Here is a 14,811-nt window from a genome sequence, read left to right as displayed (position 1 = left end):
GTTTGCAGCTTTGGCAGGTTTCCAACAGTTGTGTAAAGTTCTCAATGATTTGGGGGTTTTGGTAGAATGGGACAGTGGTTACTAATCTTTCCTCTCTGAAAGTATTTTATGTAAATTTTGACTACCTCAGAACAATAAAAGTCTCTGACCCCTTATTAAATTCCTAGAGGCCCCATGAAAGAGGTGCACTGGACCCCTCATTGTTCCCACTACAATAAGACATAAACCTCTGAGGTCCTGAAATGACCATAAGCCAGTGAGCAGAAATCCATTCTCTGATTGTGTATCCAATACATCAACTATAAAAAGTAAACTTTGTAAAAATATTAAAGACTATGTTGTTATATTTTTTTTTTTTTTTTTTTTTTTTTTAACTGGGTTCGTGCCTCTAGGTTATAGGTTGGTAGAATTCTGTCTACTTATAAGCTAAAAAAAATGTCACCCAAGACAATGGTTTAGAGGTGTTATTGAGGCTCATGATTCATTGAAGTGAGACTTTTATGCAGACAGCAACTGGGATTTACCTTCGCCCCTCTTTACTGCAGGGTGTATTAGGAAACAATGAGAGGAGATTACTTCAAGAAAATAATTAAAATGGCAAAGTACCGCCTCATGCCTCTCTGCAATAACTCACCTGTGAGAGCTGCTGGCTTCTTGGTTTAAAAAGAAAATGTACTTATCCAAAGTTTCACTGCTTTAACATTTACAAATGTACATTAACCCATTCACACACAGAGATAATGACCGGGTGAGATAGGATTTGGAAGACAGCCCATTCCAACTGAGCTTGTTGTAATGTACACTTGTTACACAGATTTTATTGTCATCGCTCTGTTATTTTCTAGCGAGTGCATGCTGCTGCTGAGTGTGGGAGCTTCAGCTTTATCTATTTTGGTTGAGAATAAACAACCTTCTCATTCAAACCCATAAAGGAAGCCTTGCTGCATTGCAACAGGCTGAGTTGGTCCCTTTTGTATCTCGACTTGTATAATAAAAATAGGTAATTATCAGTAATTAATCTATCTTCTTGTCCATTAGAAAACAGCCTTTACCACTTTGCAACACAAAATACCATCATGTTTACATTTACTCATGCAAGTCTGACCTTGTCACAAAGGTTCACTGGATCTCATGGCAGAATAGCATTTTATGTTTTTAAATTGGCATTTTTTTTTCTACTGTTGACTGTGATTTCTTTTTAAAGTGGTTGAAATGATCTTAACTTCAGGCATGTTTATTCAGTCCTTGTAAGACTGCTCAGTGTCATCACCAATAGGCACGTTGTAATCCACACAACTGAAGCGCGGGGCTTATTGCTGCATATTGGGAGGCGTGAAAATATATGTGGCAGATAAAAATAGACTTCCTCCCAGAATTCCTCCAAGCTCGTCTGTCACAGCGACACGTAATGATTCATTACAGCGAAACCCCTCCCTGCGAGTGTCGGTGCATTCATGCCTTGCATACAGTGCATTCATGTTTAGGTGCCGCTGTATGATTCGACCGTGCAGAATGACTGATGACTGTGGCTGCACCGAGTCCTTGGGCTGCACCATGCTGCTCCTTTCCTCCTTGGCTTGTGCCAATTAGTCCTATTCTCCTGCAGGCGGGTCATCGCTTCCCAGCTCAAAAAATGCCCAATTTCTCCTTGCGTGGCCCTCCAGACAGAAGAATGCACACCCAAGGCTTCTTGGACAGTCTTAAGTTCTCCCAAAGCATATGTGTAGCAGAGCTTATTGATTTTTCTCTCTCTCGCTTTGTCTCCTTTATATCCTGTGGCTTTATGTCCAATTGTGAGCACGGAAAAATATATAAATGGTATTATTTATAGCATAACGCTGTATTGTTTGAATTGAGTATTCATTATTATATTGTTGCTCTCGCTCATGCGGAGGGTTAGCGCTGTGTATTGTGTCTACAACAGAGATTTTCAAAGTGTGGGAGGGTGAGTGCCTTCACCCCATTCATGATAAATGTTCGAGTAATGTGTTTGAATAAAACAGATATTAGTTTCACCCTCCATTGATTTGTTTTCATCATGATTCCTTCTCATAAAAAAAAGTTAAAAGGAAAGAGGTTTGCTGGGAAAAGGCATGACCAGACCACCTGATGTATTGATTTATTTTAATTACAAACGCTTAAGTGCACACAATTAATAAATGATGCTTTCTGACTGTTTTCTAACTGGTGCTTCCAGCTGTTCGTGTCTCTCCTCATAACATTTCATCTTTATGTCACTAGATGTTTGTGTCAAACTGCTTTAGGATGAAGCTAAAAATATTTGATGTCTAGATTATCAATGAATTGGATAAATAGAATAATGTAGATAGAAAATGTTCAAACAGAGAAAACTGAACCTTTATAGATGAACATGAAGCAGACTGCCAGCAACAGATTGTACAATCCTCCTTATGCTTATATTTATGGGGTGACAAGAGCCAAAGTTAACAATTCTAGAGGAAATAAAAAAAAAAACCACATCTCTGTTGTAAGGTGTTATATATTTTTCAATTTCACAAAAATAACTTTTACTTTAACTATTAATGGACCCTTTTAGCTGCAGGGGCTCGCCATCAAAACTTCAAACCTGAGCAGAAAAAAAGATAACAGGCCGTGTGTTACGGCTGTGTTGTTGTTACTTGATCACACACAAATAGTCCCCGTATTTACTGAGGGATGCAGCAGTAGTGCCCGTGTTTATGGAGGCCACTCATTGATTCATTTGTTTTTGGGTTGGTTTTTTTTGTCAAGGTGCTGTATCTGCTCGGGGCGATGTCTCTGTCCATGGCCCTGCAGCTGGACCGTCACGGTCTGTGGAACCTGCTGGGACCCAGCCTGTTTGCTCTGGGTATCATGGCCGTGGCTTGGGTAAGAGAAACACACATATTTACAACACTGCAGGAGAGCAGGCCACAGCAGAAATATATCTTCACTATGGTCAAACACAATTGGAAAGAAATATCAATTGATCTTGGAAGTGAATCTGACATGTTGCATCTGCGCAAAAGAACAGACGCAGAGGTAAAATAAGTGACTAAATGAATTAATGAAATGTAAGGATAATTATCAATATTATTCAAACAGCAAATGGATATATGAAAAATATTTAAAAAAAACAAACACCACATTTGAAACAGTTTGCCTTCTGTTTTCCAGGTCCAATATTTCAGTTTTTTCACTCAATCTTATTTGACACAAGATTAAAAAAAACAAAAGATTTTTTTTACAAATGTGTGTTTAACGTTCACGGAGGAGCTTGTTCAAACATACAGATGTAATGTGACTGAACCGGTCTTCTATCATTCCTCATGCTAATAAGATTCAAAGCATTTAATCTGTCACTCAAACAGAGGGTCCACAACACATGCGCGGAATGAAATTGTGGTTTTCTGACCAATGAAGCCATTTTACATTAACACAGAAAGGGGCTTTAAAAGTTTTTGCAGCCTGTGGGTATTAGTCATGGGTTGTAGTTCCATTATAACTCAGCTTGTACTTTCACTGACTCTTCTTCGAGTCATAATGTGCTCCCTGAACTGAGAAGATAAAAAATAATAGTCTTTCAGGCAAGGTTGTTGGGAAAAAAAGCCTTTAACACCGAACCTCTGACATGAGTTTGAAAACAAGGTTTGTAGTTTCCTTGGAGAAAGCTTTGCGTTGAATAAAGTGTGGGAGTTGTAGCTCTGAGAGTTATCTTTCTGTGAGCCGGAGGATCCTGCAGAAATAGTGCAGGATGAAGTGCTGTTTAATTCCACCATGTAAACCCCCCAGCTTCAGCACAAAGACATAGGGAATAAGTGTATTTTACCACAGCCAAAATAGTTTTTTTTCTCTGATTACCAACAATGCCATAAATTTAATGCACACAACTCAGGGAGATTTCTATAAACCATCTGGCCTTTTGATATTTGGTTTTGGCTGTAACAGATTTGAAAATCAACACTGGCTTGTTGAAATACACCCTTTGACGACGTGTTGATCTGATGCAGGGAAAACTGGGGACAACTGTAACATTTCTATTGATGCTTTTCAATATCTTCAACTCATTTCAAGTTTTACAATTTGGAACAAGCAGATCTTATGTGTCTGCCACTGGCAGTGTTGGTTGTAACAGGTTCCTGAGGTAGAGGTCCCATAATATTACATATTTTCAAGTATTTTACTTAAAAAAAAGATAAATGCACACTATGTGCATACGTACGTGTATGTGTCTATTAGCCATGGTTTTTACCAAAACTACAAATGCTTGAACAACCATATAAATGTGAATAAGTTTGCTTCTTTTTTTTTGCACAAATATTTAAATGACGAGAGAATATTGTGGTATTGTAAGCATGCAGGCGACAAGTAATGATAGCTCACCTGAATGTAGCCGCCCGTTGTGCCAGCTAACTCAGGATGTGGTTGTCATTCGAAGTGCAACCAGAAAGCCAGTTAAAAAGCTGAAACATGAATATTTAAATCTTTCTTTCCAAAAGACCAATATCATGTGAAGTTAGGCTATTTTCTTCATTTGTATGTATTCATCACTTGTATTTGACAATTGAATGAAACAAACACTTATTGATAAGAATTAATAGTTGAATACTTTTGGCCATAAGGTTCTTACATTAATTGTGTTGTCCGATATTAGCCTTAACAAAAGAGAAATCCAATTTTTCTTTACATAAATCTGCCTTATGGGTTGCCAGGTCAAGACTCCTCCTGGTGTCCTTGTTTTCTTTTTCCCATTGTTTGATATTTTTGTAGACATTTCTTTTCTCTCTCAGGGCAGAATCGTTCAAAAGGACACTTTCAGCAGGCATCAATTCCTTCGAATCCCACTTCTCATCCATGTTGTATTGTTATGTGTCATCTGGCATCTTACAATCCATTATTGATTCTCGAGGAAGTATGGGATAAAGTGCTTGAGTTCAATAAAGGATTCTATTTTTGTTTCTATATATGGGATAATTCCGTTTTTGTAGAGATAGTGGGCACTGTGGCATCACTAGTTTATGTTTCTGTAATGGGCAGATTAATCTGTCTGCAGGTTATGGTTCATCGGGTCTCTCTGTTTAAATCCCTTGGACATGGGTGACCCTCTTAGTGAACACGGCTCAGAGGGTCACAGTGATTTTTGCATGTCAAAACTGAGCATATTCAGATTGGTGAAGTCGAACCTTTTCCTCATGGGAGTTCAGTTACAACTGAACCTGGTTTTCATTATTGTATTGAAGTGTGATGAATAGGACCATAGGGAGATGATGTCTGATCTTCTTATGAGGTTTGCATGCTGGTTAGCCACAGGAATAAACCGTGCACTGCAAGTTTTTTCTCATATGAAATCCCTTAAACCCCATGCTTATGCTGCAGTTTTTAAAGGTAAACCTAGGCTCATGCTTTGATTGCTTGACACTCCATAATTCATCACCAGCTCAGTAACGTTTGTCTGCATTTCAACATTCATTCCTCGGCGCTGCGCCGCTGGGTTCGAGAGCCGCACATTTTCTACAAGAGCCTTTTCATTTCAGCTTGTCATGTTTCTGCAAAGCTTGGCATTCTGAATGTTCCCAGACACAACCGAATTAGATCAGTCAAGCGGAGGGCACAGAGCGTCTGCTGCCGTGCAGGGGTGTCATTAGCAGTAAGAGGAAGGGGAGAAGTTCAAATCTGTCAATGCCACACACACGTAACGCTGCAAGCTAAACGAGGGCCCTGATTCATGCATGAAAAGCCTGTCTACCTCTGCAATTGTTTGTATTTACCAAGCAAAACCATAAAAAAAATAAAAATGTGGCTTAAAAGGAAGTGAGACAGAAAACCCACATTTCGCGATTATCTTTACTTGGCTTCACATAACAGTTTAGTTTTTAATCTAAAAATGCACACCGCTAAATAATTTCATCAAAACCATTTACTGCTCGAATACATGTAATTATTTTTGTCATTCTTGAACGGCTTATATTTCCCTCAGTGGAGCAGGAAGTCTGCAACTGAAGAGAAGAAGTATAATGCAAGCAATCAGTGTTTATGAAGCGGTGAAAATAGTGACGGAATGAAATGAAACGAAACGCTCAGTTCTCTTTGTGCCGCACTCGCAGCCATTCTGGGGATACTTACAGAAAGAATGAGCACATTCTGTGGATTAAACAAACAGAAACATCATAGCTTGTTACTGCCAAGAGGAACATGAGCATAAATAAGGAGACAGACAAAGCAGTGAGCGACCAATCACCAGTCTATCAGCTAAGTATGATTAGTGTGATGGACTTTTACTGCAGCGTGAAGATGTGAAGACAAAGACCAGACAGTAAAACCAGTGGAGATTTATGAAGACCACGACCACCCTGTTCCTCCAATAAAACTGAGGCGCCTGCTGGTTCCTGAATGAAAACCCATCCGTGTCTATTTTTGAATGGCTCGTCCTTGTGAGAGTGCCCAAACCAAATATTGTTCTCCATAAAAAAGTGTTCATTAAATTAAAGCAGTAAGAGCTTTGAAATATGTGGCCTTGGAGATCAATTCATACAGATTATAAAGTGCAAAATGTTTAGTGCAAAGTGTGGAAGTGTAAAAAAGAAAAAAAAAACCTGTCTCCTTCAGATGGTGGTTTGCTGAAGGCTTCTGTGCTGCTTGAACATATAACATTATGACCACTGACAGGTGGAGGGATTATCCAGGTAGAATATATTAGGCAGCAAGTAAACATCTTGTCCTCAAAGCTGTGGTAGAAGAAAAAAGATGGTATTCACAAGGGTTTGAGTCAGTTTGAGAAGGGTCAAATTGTTATAGCCGAAAGAGTGAGTCAGTGCGTCTTCAATCTATAGCTCATGCGGGCTGTTTTCCTTGTCTTCCATGCTAAAAGTGGCACAAAGAAAGAAACATGGTGAATCAGCAACAGGATCACTGATGCACATGGGAAGTAAAGACTGGCCTGTGTCCAACAGACACAGTACTGAGGGGCAAATTCCAGCCGGAGGTGATTCAGGTCTGATTGAAGTGTGTGAGAAAACAGTGAAGAACAAGGGGGACCATTACAACGTTAGGCAGGTGGTCGTAATGTTGTGGCTGGTTAGCATTTTTTTTTTGTAGTAGTAGTAGTAGTCATAGTTTATTCAGTCAAAAAAAATGCAACAACAAAGAAAATCAAAAACAAGGGTGAGGTTTAACTTATTTTGCAAAACCCTGTACATAATATACACAAAGCTTCTGCAACTGGTGTAACAGAACCAGTGGTGGCTGGTGATAGTTTTAGGTGGGGCTCTTCATTATTTTTCGATTTCAGCCAACGATCACTTCATTTATGTAAGTACGTTGATAAACCACATTGCAAAAATCTTGCCTCTTTCAGATTGAGAGAGGCTCCCAGTGATGAAACATTATAGCTCTTTGAAATAGCTAGTGAATGGAGAGCACTTATTAAGACTCTTTTATTAACATAGTTGTAAACAAATACAAGCAGATGCTTCATTAGACCCTTTTAGAAAATGGATGTGTTTTGGGGGCTGGTTTACGAGAAATGATAGAAAACAAAAGGTATATTTTCAAACAACACTTCAATTCATCTTTCAAAGCATTTTAGAATGCTTTAAAAAGCGCCCCTGGCCCGAGTTGGCCAGGCTTTAATGGCTTTAAAAAGTGCCGCAAGTCTAGGACATCAAATAACGTTGATAAGTTTAATTTCATGTCAGTCACTCTGGTGTTAATCAGTAATTGGTGAGATCGCAACTAAGCCCCGCCTCATCAAGGGGGCTTTCCTCAGTGTCCCAGGCTGCGCCACTGTTTGATTCAGACTGATGGAGTTGTTATTACAAACTAAAACCAGGATTTAAGATAATTATGCTTTTTCTTCAAGGGGGGGGTTTATGCCCATTCCTCAAAGTGTCAAGTGTCTCACAACTCAAAATACATCTCTTTGCTAGATATTTCAGTTTAGCTGAAACTATAATTAGTTGAAGCAGTGTTGCTAAATAAATCTATATTATTGCCATTTAGGCTGTGCAGAGAGCGTTTACACCTCAGGCTGCCCTAAATTAATTATTTACATAAGTCCATCATCAAGACAGAAATAGATCAGGACCTGTCAGAGGATTGCAATGTGTGAATGTCTGCAGATGTGTAAGCATGCACAGAAAGAAAAGAAAAATGATGCACAGCCTCTGTATGCACCCCTGAACTCCCATTGTCACTTTCACTGCTGCTTGGTGCTTGCTACTCTTATTTGCAACTGCGCCTTTCACAACACAAGTATCGAGAATTGAAGCACTTAGTAAGGATCTACAATAAAATGTAGAAGAAAAATCAAACATCCTGCAATGCAGCAGGATTTTATCGTAGTCAAGGTCTTGTGAATAGTGACAGATAGCAGACTGGTCATATTAAACCTGTGAAATAAGCTTTGGCCACTGACTCTTCACTATTATATTAGCAATCGAGGTCGATTTTCCACTTAAGACCATTAAAGCAAGGCCCCAGAATGTTCCAATGAAATATGAACAAACTATTTGTGACCTCAGTTTGTGACATTTGGCTTTTGTGATGAACAAGCTTGGAAAAGCTTAGATAAATCAATTAACTCTAACAAGATTTATTTTGGAGAAGAAATCATGTTTGATTGTAGAGTACTTAATACAACTGTAATCTATGCAACTGTAAATGTTATTTATTATAGCAAAGGGTTGGAGAAACAACCTTTCAGTGAAAGGGGGCAGTCTTTACATATGTAAAAAGTTGAAGAATATGGTTTTGTGTAGAAATATTGTTTTGTGTAAGAGTTTTTAATATATATAATTTCAGTATATAAAGAGATGTAAGGATATTATTTGAGTGAAAATGAACAAACAGTTTGTACAAACATGACCGACGTGGTCAGCGTGAAATACATTCAACCTCCACTATGTTACTTTAGAGCCTGTTGTTCAAAGAATAGGCGTAAATAGAGGCATTGAAACCTTTGTTTTCTGTATCTGTTGGTCCGTCAGACTGTGCGCACCATCCGCCGCCGCCGTTGCTACCCGCCTACCTGGAAGCGCTGGGTGTTCTTCCTCTTCCCAGGCACCATGATCGCCACGTCGGCCGTGGCGCTCTACGCCTTCGTGGAGACGGAGGAGAACTACTTTTACATTCACAGCATCTGGCACATGCTGATTGCCGGGAGCGTGGGCTTCCTCCTGCCACCTCGCGCCAAGCCCGACGCCAAGGTGACCCCGCTGAAGCGCCGGCGGGGCTGCGGCTATCAGCTGTGCGTGAACGAGCACGAGGAGCTGGGCCTGGTGGACCCGGCCATCATCTCCATCAACAGCATCTGCACCAGCTGATAGACTCCCCACTCCCAGCCTTTTACCTTAGAGACACTTACATTGCCTTCTTTTACTTGGGAAATTCACACATGGGAAATGAAGCCACAGAACTTGAAATAGCAATGTAAATACTTTAATGCCGATGTGACACACTGGACTTTTTTTGTTGTTGTTATTGTCATGGTAATTACTGTCGATACAAATGTAATTATAATTATTATCTATACTTAAAGTTCTGATGAATTGTGGGTGTACAGTGTCACACTGTCCTTTGTGAATATGTATTTAAAGTCAAAGCTGAAACACTGCTGCTATCTGACGGTGACTGTAAAACTGCTTCTGTTGGTTATTTATTGGTGGTCTTGTAAACGGGCCCGTTATTTTACCGTAGGGGCACAGGTCAGGGGAAGGGGGAAACGGGTGGACACTTACCAAGGGCACGGCTTTTCTGAAATTCTTTTGAAATATATCTTTTGCACTGAGACACAAAAATGTTATTCTGTACATTTTTATATGGATATATATATATATATATAAACTACAGTGGCATCACAAATGTAAAACTTAGTCGTCATGTGGAATGTTAGACCGTCTTTTTTGCGAATCGCAATGTATCGCTTTTACACGAATGTGCTGATTGCTCTCGAAAAGCGGAGCAACTCCAAAGTCCAGCCGCCTGTTGAAAGAGACGAGAGGAGGCAGGATTACTTCAGAGACCTCAAACCAAGACCTCACCTCTTTGTTCTTTTCTGACAGGATCTGTGTGACACCACATTCATGAACAATAAATGTTTTCTTTCTTTGCCTCAGAAATTCTTCACTTTGCTGCTTTCCAAGCTTCTTAAAGTGGCGCAACTGGTGACTTCGCCCACAAAGACATCGCAATGCAATTCCTCTCCCTAATGGAAGCCAGCGGTTCTCAGATAGTGAGATGAGACGCTGTCAACAGCATCCTCCCAGGAATAGTGCCAGGGATAAATAATTCTCCTCCACAGCGGCAGCGTGAAGGCAGCTTCACAGCACACTGTCAATATGTAGCCTCTCTCTTCTTATGTCAGGAAAAGAAGGACTGTGTGACTTTTATGACTGCCTGCTATAGTCCTTTTTAGGCGCGATCCATCAGTGGCAGCTCAGTATTTATCATTCTGCCGGCACATGAGGTCTTTTTTTCCCCCCATCTGATTGTATCAGAAAAGATGAAAGCATTATTTCTGTGGTCAATGCACACACTGTACCGCTAACTAAATGGAGATTGCAAGCTGTCTTGATAAGAAATAATGACAACCCTTAAAGTAACACTGTCAGATTCTCTCAAAAAAAGATGTAGCTTGTCTCTGGTATTGAGACTTGCCTTTCAATACCTGGCTAGTATTCACTCTTTAAACATGAATACAAAGCTAAAACCAGAGAAATGAATGGCAAGTTTAGTATACACCTGTGGTTATTTGTTGGCCCCCCCTTTGGGGCTAGTAAAGAGCGTCACATCAGCAGCTTTTTTTTTTCTTTCATTTTGAAACAGCTTTAGTGCCAAACCATATTCTGAACTTTCCGAGTGTACATAAAGATTTCCCAGATATTTCAATTTAAAAGCAACTAACAGTTGAGTGCAGTAATGTTGTAGTAACTCTTGTTATATCATGTGACAAATATATGGAAGTCTGACATTCAAACAATTTATTCATATGGCATTTTCCACAGATTTATCAGCACAAAGTGCTTTAAAGTATTAGTCACTTTCACCCATTCATGCCCACCTTTACGCACCACTGGTGGCAGCTACTACGCACACACGCAACCTCGAGAACCAACCTGCTCTCTAACAACTGCGCCATAGCCCTCCCTAACTGATGGTGCCTAATACTTGGCGTGAGACGTCATACCCCCCAAATAGTGGAAACTGACATAGAAGAGAAGGCCGACAGTGAGTCTGATCAGATCCTCCAGGTAAAGCATTCTCCACAGGTTTGAGTCCAATTCAGCCTCAACTGTTACAAACAAATATGAACAATGTTTTGTGAATAGACAAACAAAATGAATGTCTTCCAACATGTCGACCCATTCATTTAAATACACACCACCAGCAAATACATATAGCAGTGTTTTATACATGCAAATTTAGTGTCTGATTTTGCTAGAAAAAAAACCCAAAAAACCAACCATAAATACTGTAGTGTATACACACACACACACACACACACACACACACACACACACACACACACACACACACACACACACACACACACACACACACACACACACACACACACACACACACACACACACAAACACACACAACCACACACTGGAAAACAGTCTTATGCTAATCAACCAATCGAATGACAACACGTGGCCATTCAGGCCTTGCTCGTATTGAATGTATTCACAGGGCCAGACAGAGGATTTTCACTGAAGCTGCCACTGCTGCAGCTAATTATGCCTCAATTCTTTACCCGCGGTGTCGGGCTGAGCTTTGAAAACATGATGGAATGAGGTCACTGCAGGCTATTTGAAATCCTTACATTAAATTTTCTTTCTTTTTCTCTCTATTCTGCGGAGGGAAACACCAAGAAAGAGCATATCGGTACACGGGTGTTACTAAATATAAAACAGCAGCCAGAACACAAACAGTGCTCTCATCAGAAGCAATTATATTGTACATTGACTCAAGACTCACCTCTCATTGCTATTTCACTTGCATCTGTTAGTTGAAAGTCCACTGGTGGTGTAGATATTTTATTTTATTTTAAGTTAACGTCCATTACTTTCAACTGTAAGTGCTCTTGCTACAGAGATACAATTTTTGGCAGTAATACATGACACATGTTCTTGAAAGAAGTGGATTTACGAACTAATGGCAAAAAGAAGCAGCAGCAATAAAACAGCTAAAGTAACAACAACCAACATGCCGATTGTAGCAGACGGCTCTTAATGGGATGAATGTGTGAAAGATGTTACTCTGAGTCAGACATTGTTCATTTTACTGTCAGGAGGAGTTTGTTCAGAAGTAATGGGGCGTTTTGCCAGCAAACGGTGAATAGATAAAGCTTTGGAGAGCAGCTAGACTCATACAAAAGACAAATAATGAGTATTCATTCTCAAAACGTTTCATTATGTCAAGGATTATATACTAAACTGAAAGACTTGCTTTTCTACTGTCAATATAAACTGACCATCTCAGCTTTGAATACATCAATCTTTTAATCACGATTTCATCAGGTATGTTGATAGCATCCATCTTATCATGTGTCTATACTTTATCCAAGTGAGTTTTCTGGTAGAGTCAATCCTACTTGACATCGTGGCAAAGAAGATGCTCTAAGAAAATGCTATCATACATCAAAATGCAACAAAATTGCCTCTGAAATACATAAATACACTGTGACCAAATAAATGCAAAACTTTGTGAAGCTGTGTATATAGAAGCATTTTTCTGCCACTTCAATAATAAAAAGCCAAGTAATGGACATTCAGGTAATATGAGACTATATATATTCCAAGTGCAGACTGCTCCCCTTGGCGGGAAGAAAGCGTCTGTGACGGTACGTAATGACGCAAATTACACCAAAATGACAAGGTCTCAGATATTGAAATTTCAAACAGTAGATATCCCACTACTTCCTTCACACATGAAATCAAAGCAAGCGCCTTCTTTGTATTCATGAATCCTCGGCTAACATAACAGGATTATTACTCTGAAACACCATAAGCTACAGCACAAGAGCTGTTTTTCAGCTGGGCTCCTTTGCATGGTTGTTTTCTTTGGTGGAATTTTTCACTCTGAGCACAGAGCTGCCGTTCTGGGTGGAAATATTCACACTCATAGAATATTTTGTGGTAGCAGAATGTGACCTTGAACTCCATCCACCACATTCTCATCATTACATCTGTTTAGATATTCCCTCAAGGCGCTGTTGCAATATTGCCTTAACAGGAACAGGATGGCATGATGGACACAAAAATAGGAAAATCATAATGTATCTGAAGGGTGGTGGGGGTGAGGTGAAGGTTAGATTAATATTGATTTTATTAAAGCACACATCCAGCATTTAATCAGAGTTACTACTCGGTGTGGAACAAATCATTGCTACTTGTAAACTTCCCTCCATGCTGTGCTTAATGCAAATCTTTAAAAGCACACTCAGTGTTTATATTTTAGTAGTAGCTTTAATTTCTGTGAGAGGGGGATGATTTTATTACTTCTCTGGCTTCCAAAAAATTCAGTAGAAAGGAGGGATTGATAGACCAGATCTGTCTTCCTGCCGCAAACAAAGCATATGCTTGTTAGGTTCAATCGCGACACTCAATTAGCCACTGGAGTGTATAAGTGTGTGACTGTTTGTGTTGCCTCATGCCAGCTGGGATAAAACCAAGTGCCCGAGCAACCTAATCTGGATGAAGTGGTATATTCAGATGGATGAATGGCTGATCAATACGGGGATAGATTTGATGATGGTGCTTCACCAAAGAGATTTTACCATAAGATCAACCTGAGGAATGGACACACCAAATTCAACAGTCATACATGAATTTTTTTTAATGCGGTAATATTCCAAATGTTATTTGTTTGTTTGTTTGTTTCCAGCATGGACTAATTTCTCAATAAACGTACAAGCTAACATCGATATCAAGACGTAAATTAAAAAAGAAAGTGAAACGCCCACACATTGACAGTACTATCCCAGTTATTTTTTTGGCTATTCTTAAAAGCAGCCTTTCTTACAACTGCAGTATAATGATAAATGTATTCATGTTTATACAATCTCTCCCTTCAGAGATTTTCAGCTTTGAGTGTCTGAAGTTACACAATTTATAAAAACAAAAATAAAAACCTTGAGCTGAGGTGAGAAACAGAACAATGTGACGTGAATTGAGACTTAAAGATGTCGTACTTTTCAAAAACAAGTTGCATATTTATTTGAAATGTCAGAAACAAGAAAGGTGAGAGGAGCAATATGTTCCTGGAATCACATAAAAACATTCTTTCATGCAATGCAAAACATGTTTTGTTTGAAAACTATAAACTACAAAATACTGACAGCTTGTAAGTACAGACAAAACATCTTGTCAAAAACTTCTCTTCGGACTTATTTTTTATTCAGTTTTTGGCATTTCTTCCTCATTGCCACCAGACCCGCATGATCCGAGCATCCAAAAGCAGGATTGAAAGAGTTTGAAGATCATTTGTATACAAGGTCAACACAATGTTACCGACTGCAGTTTAAGGAGTACAGACACAGGGAGAATCAAGCAGGAGGAACTAATGACTCATCAGTTCATCCACAAGATTTTAATTTTGAAAGTAGCCAAAGGAGGCATTTCGTCTTTGACGTATGTTTTCCACTATTCACCATGAGGGTACCTCTGTGTTGGTTTGAGCATCCATCTGGTGAGAGCCATCAGGCCCATTGTTTGTTCTGCACGACTACGCAGCAACTAGGAAATATGAGGCTATTTTATGGGTCCAGATGTACTTTAGGGGCACAAATGTTGATTCATGATGATGCCAGTTTAGTTTTGATTAATTAAT

At 39.4% G+C, this 14,811-nt stretch overlaps 1 protein-coding gene across 1 annotated transcript in view; it reads left to right on the top strand.

Annotated features, from left to right (window-relative positions):
- tmem8b (transmembrane protein 8B) overlaps window positions 1-9,299 on the top strand; it is a gene marked incomplete at both ends in the record, with an annotated part of 43,578 nt that extends 34,279 nt beyond the window's left edge. The window contains 2 exons of the mRNA XM_080499962.1: window positions 2,752-2,868; window positions 8,964-9,299. Coding sequence (XP_080356088.1) covers window positions 2,752-2,868; window positions 8,964-9,299 — 453 coding nt within the window. The remainder of the gene's footprint in view (window positions 1-2,751; window positions 2,869-8,963) is intronic.
- Window positions 9,300-14,811: the final 5,512 nt, after the last annotated feature.

This window comes from Blennius ocellaris (genome assembly GCF_963422515.1).
Source record: "Blennius ocellaris genome assembly, chromosome: 7".
Classification (NCBI taxonomy): Eukaryota; Metazoa; Chordata; class Actinopteri; order Blenniiformes; family Blenniidae; genus Blennius; species Blennius ocellaris.
The sequence above is the reverse complement of the archived record's forward strand: the minus strand, read 5'-3'. Positions and strand labels throughout refer to the sequence as shown.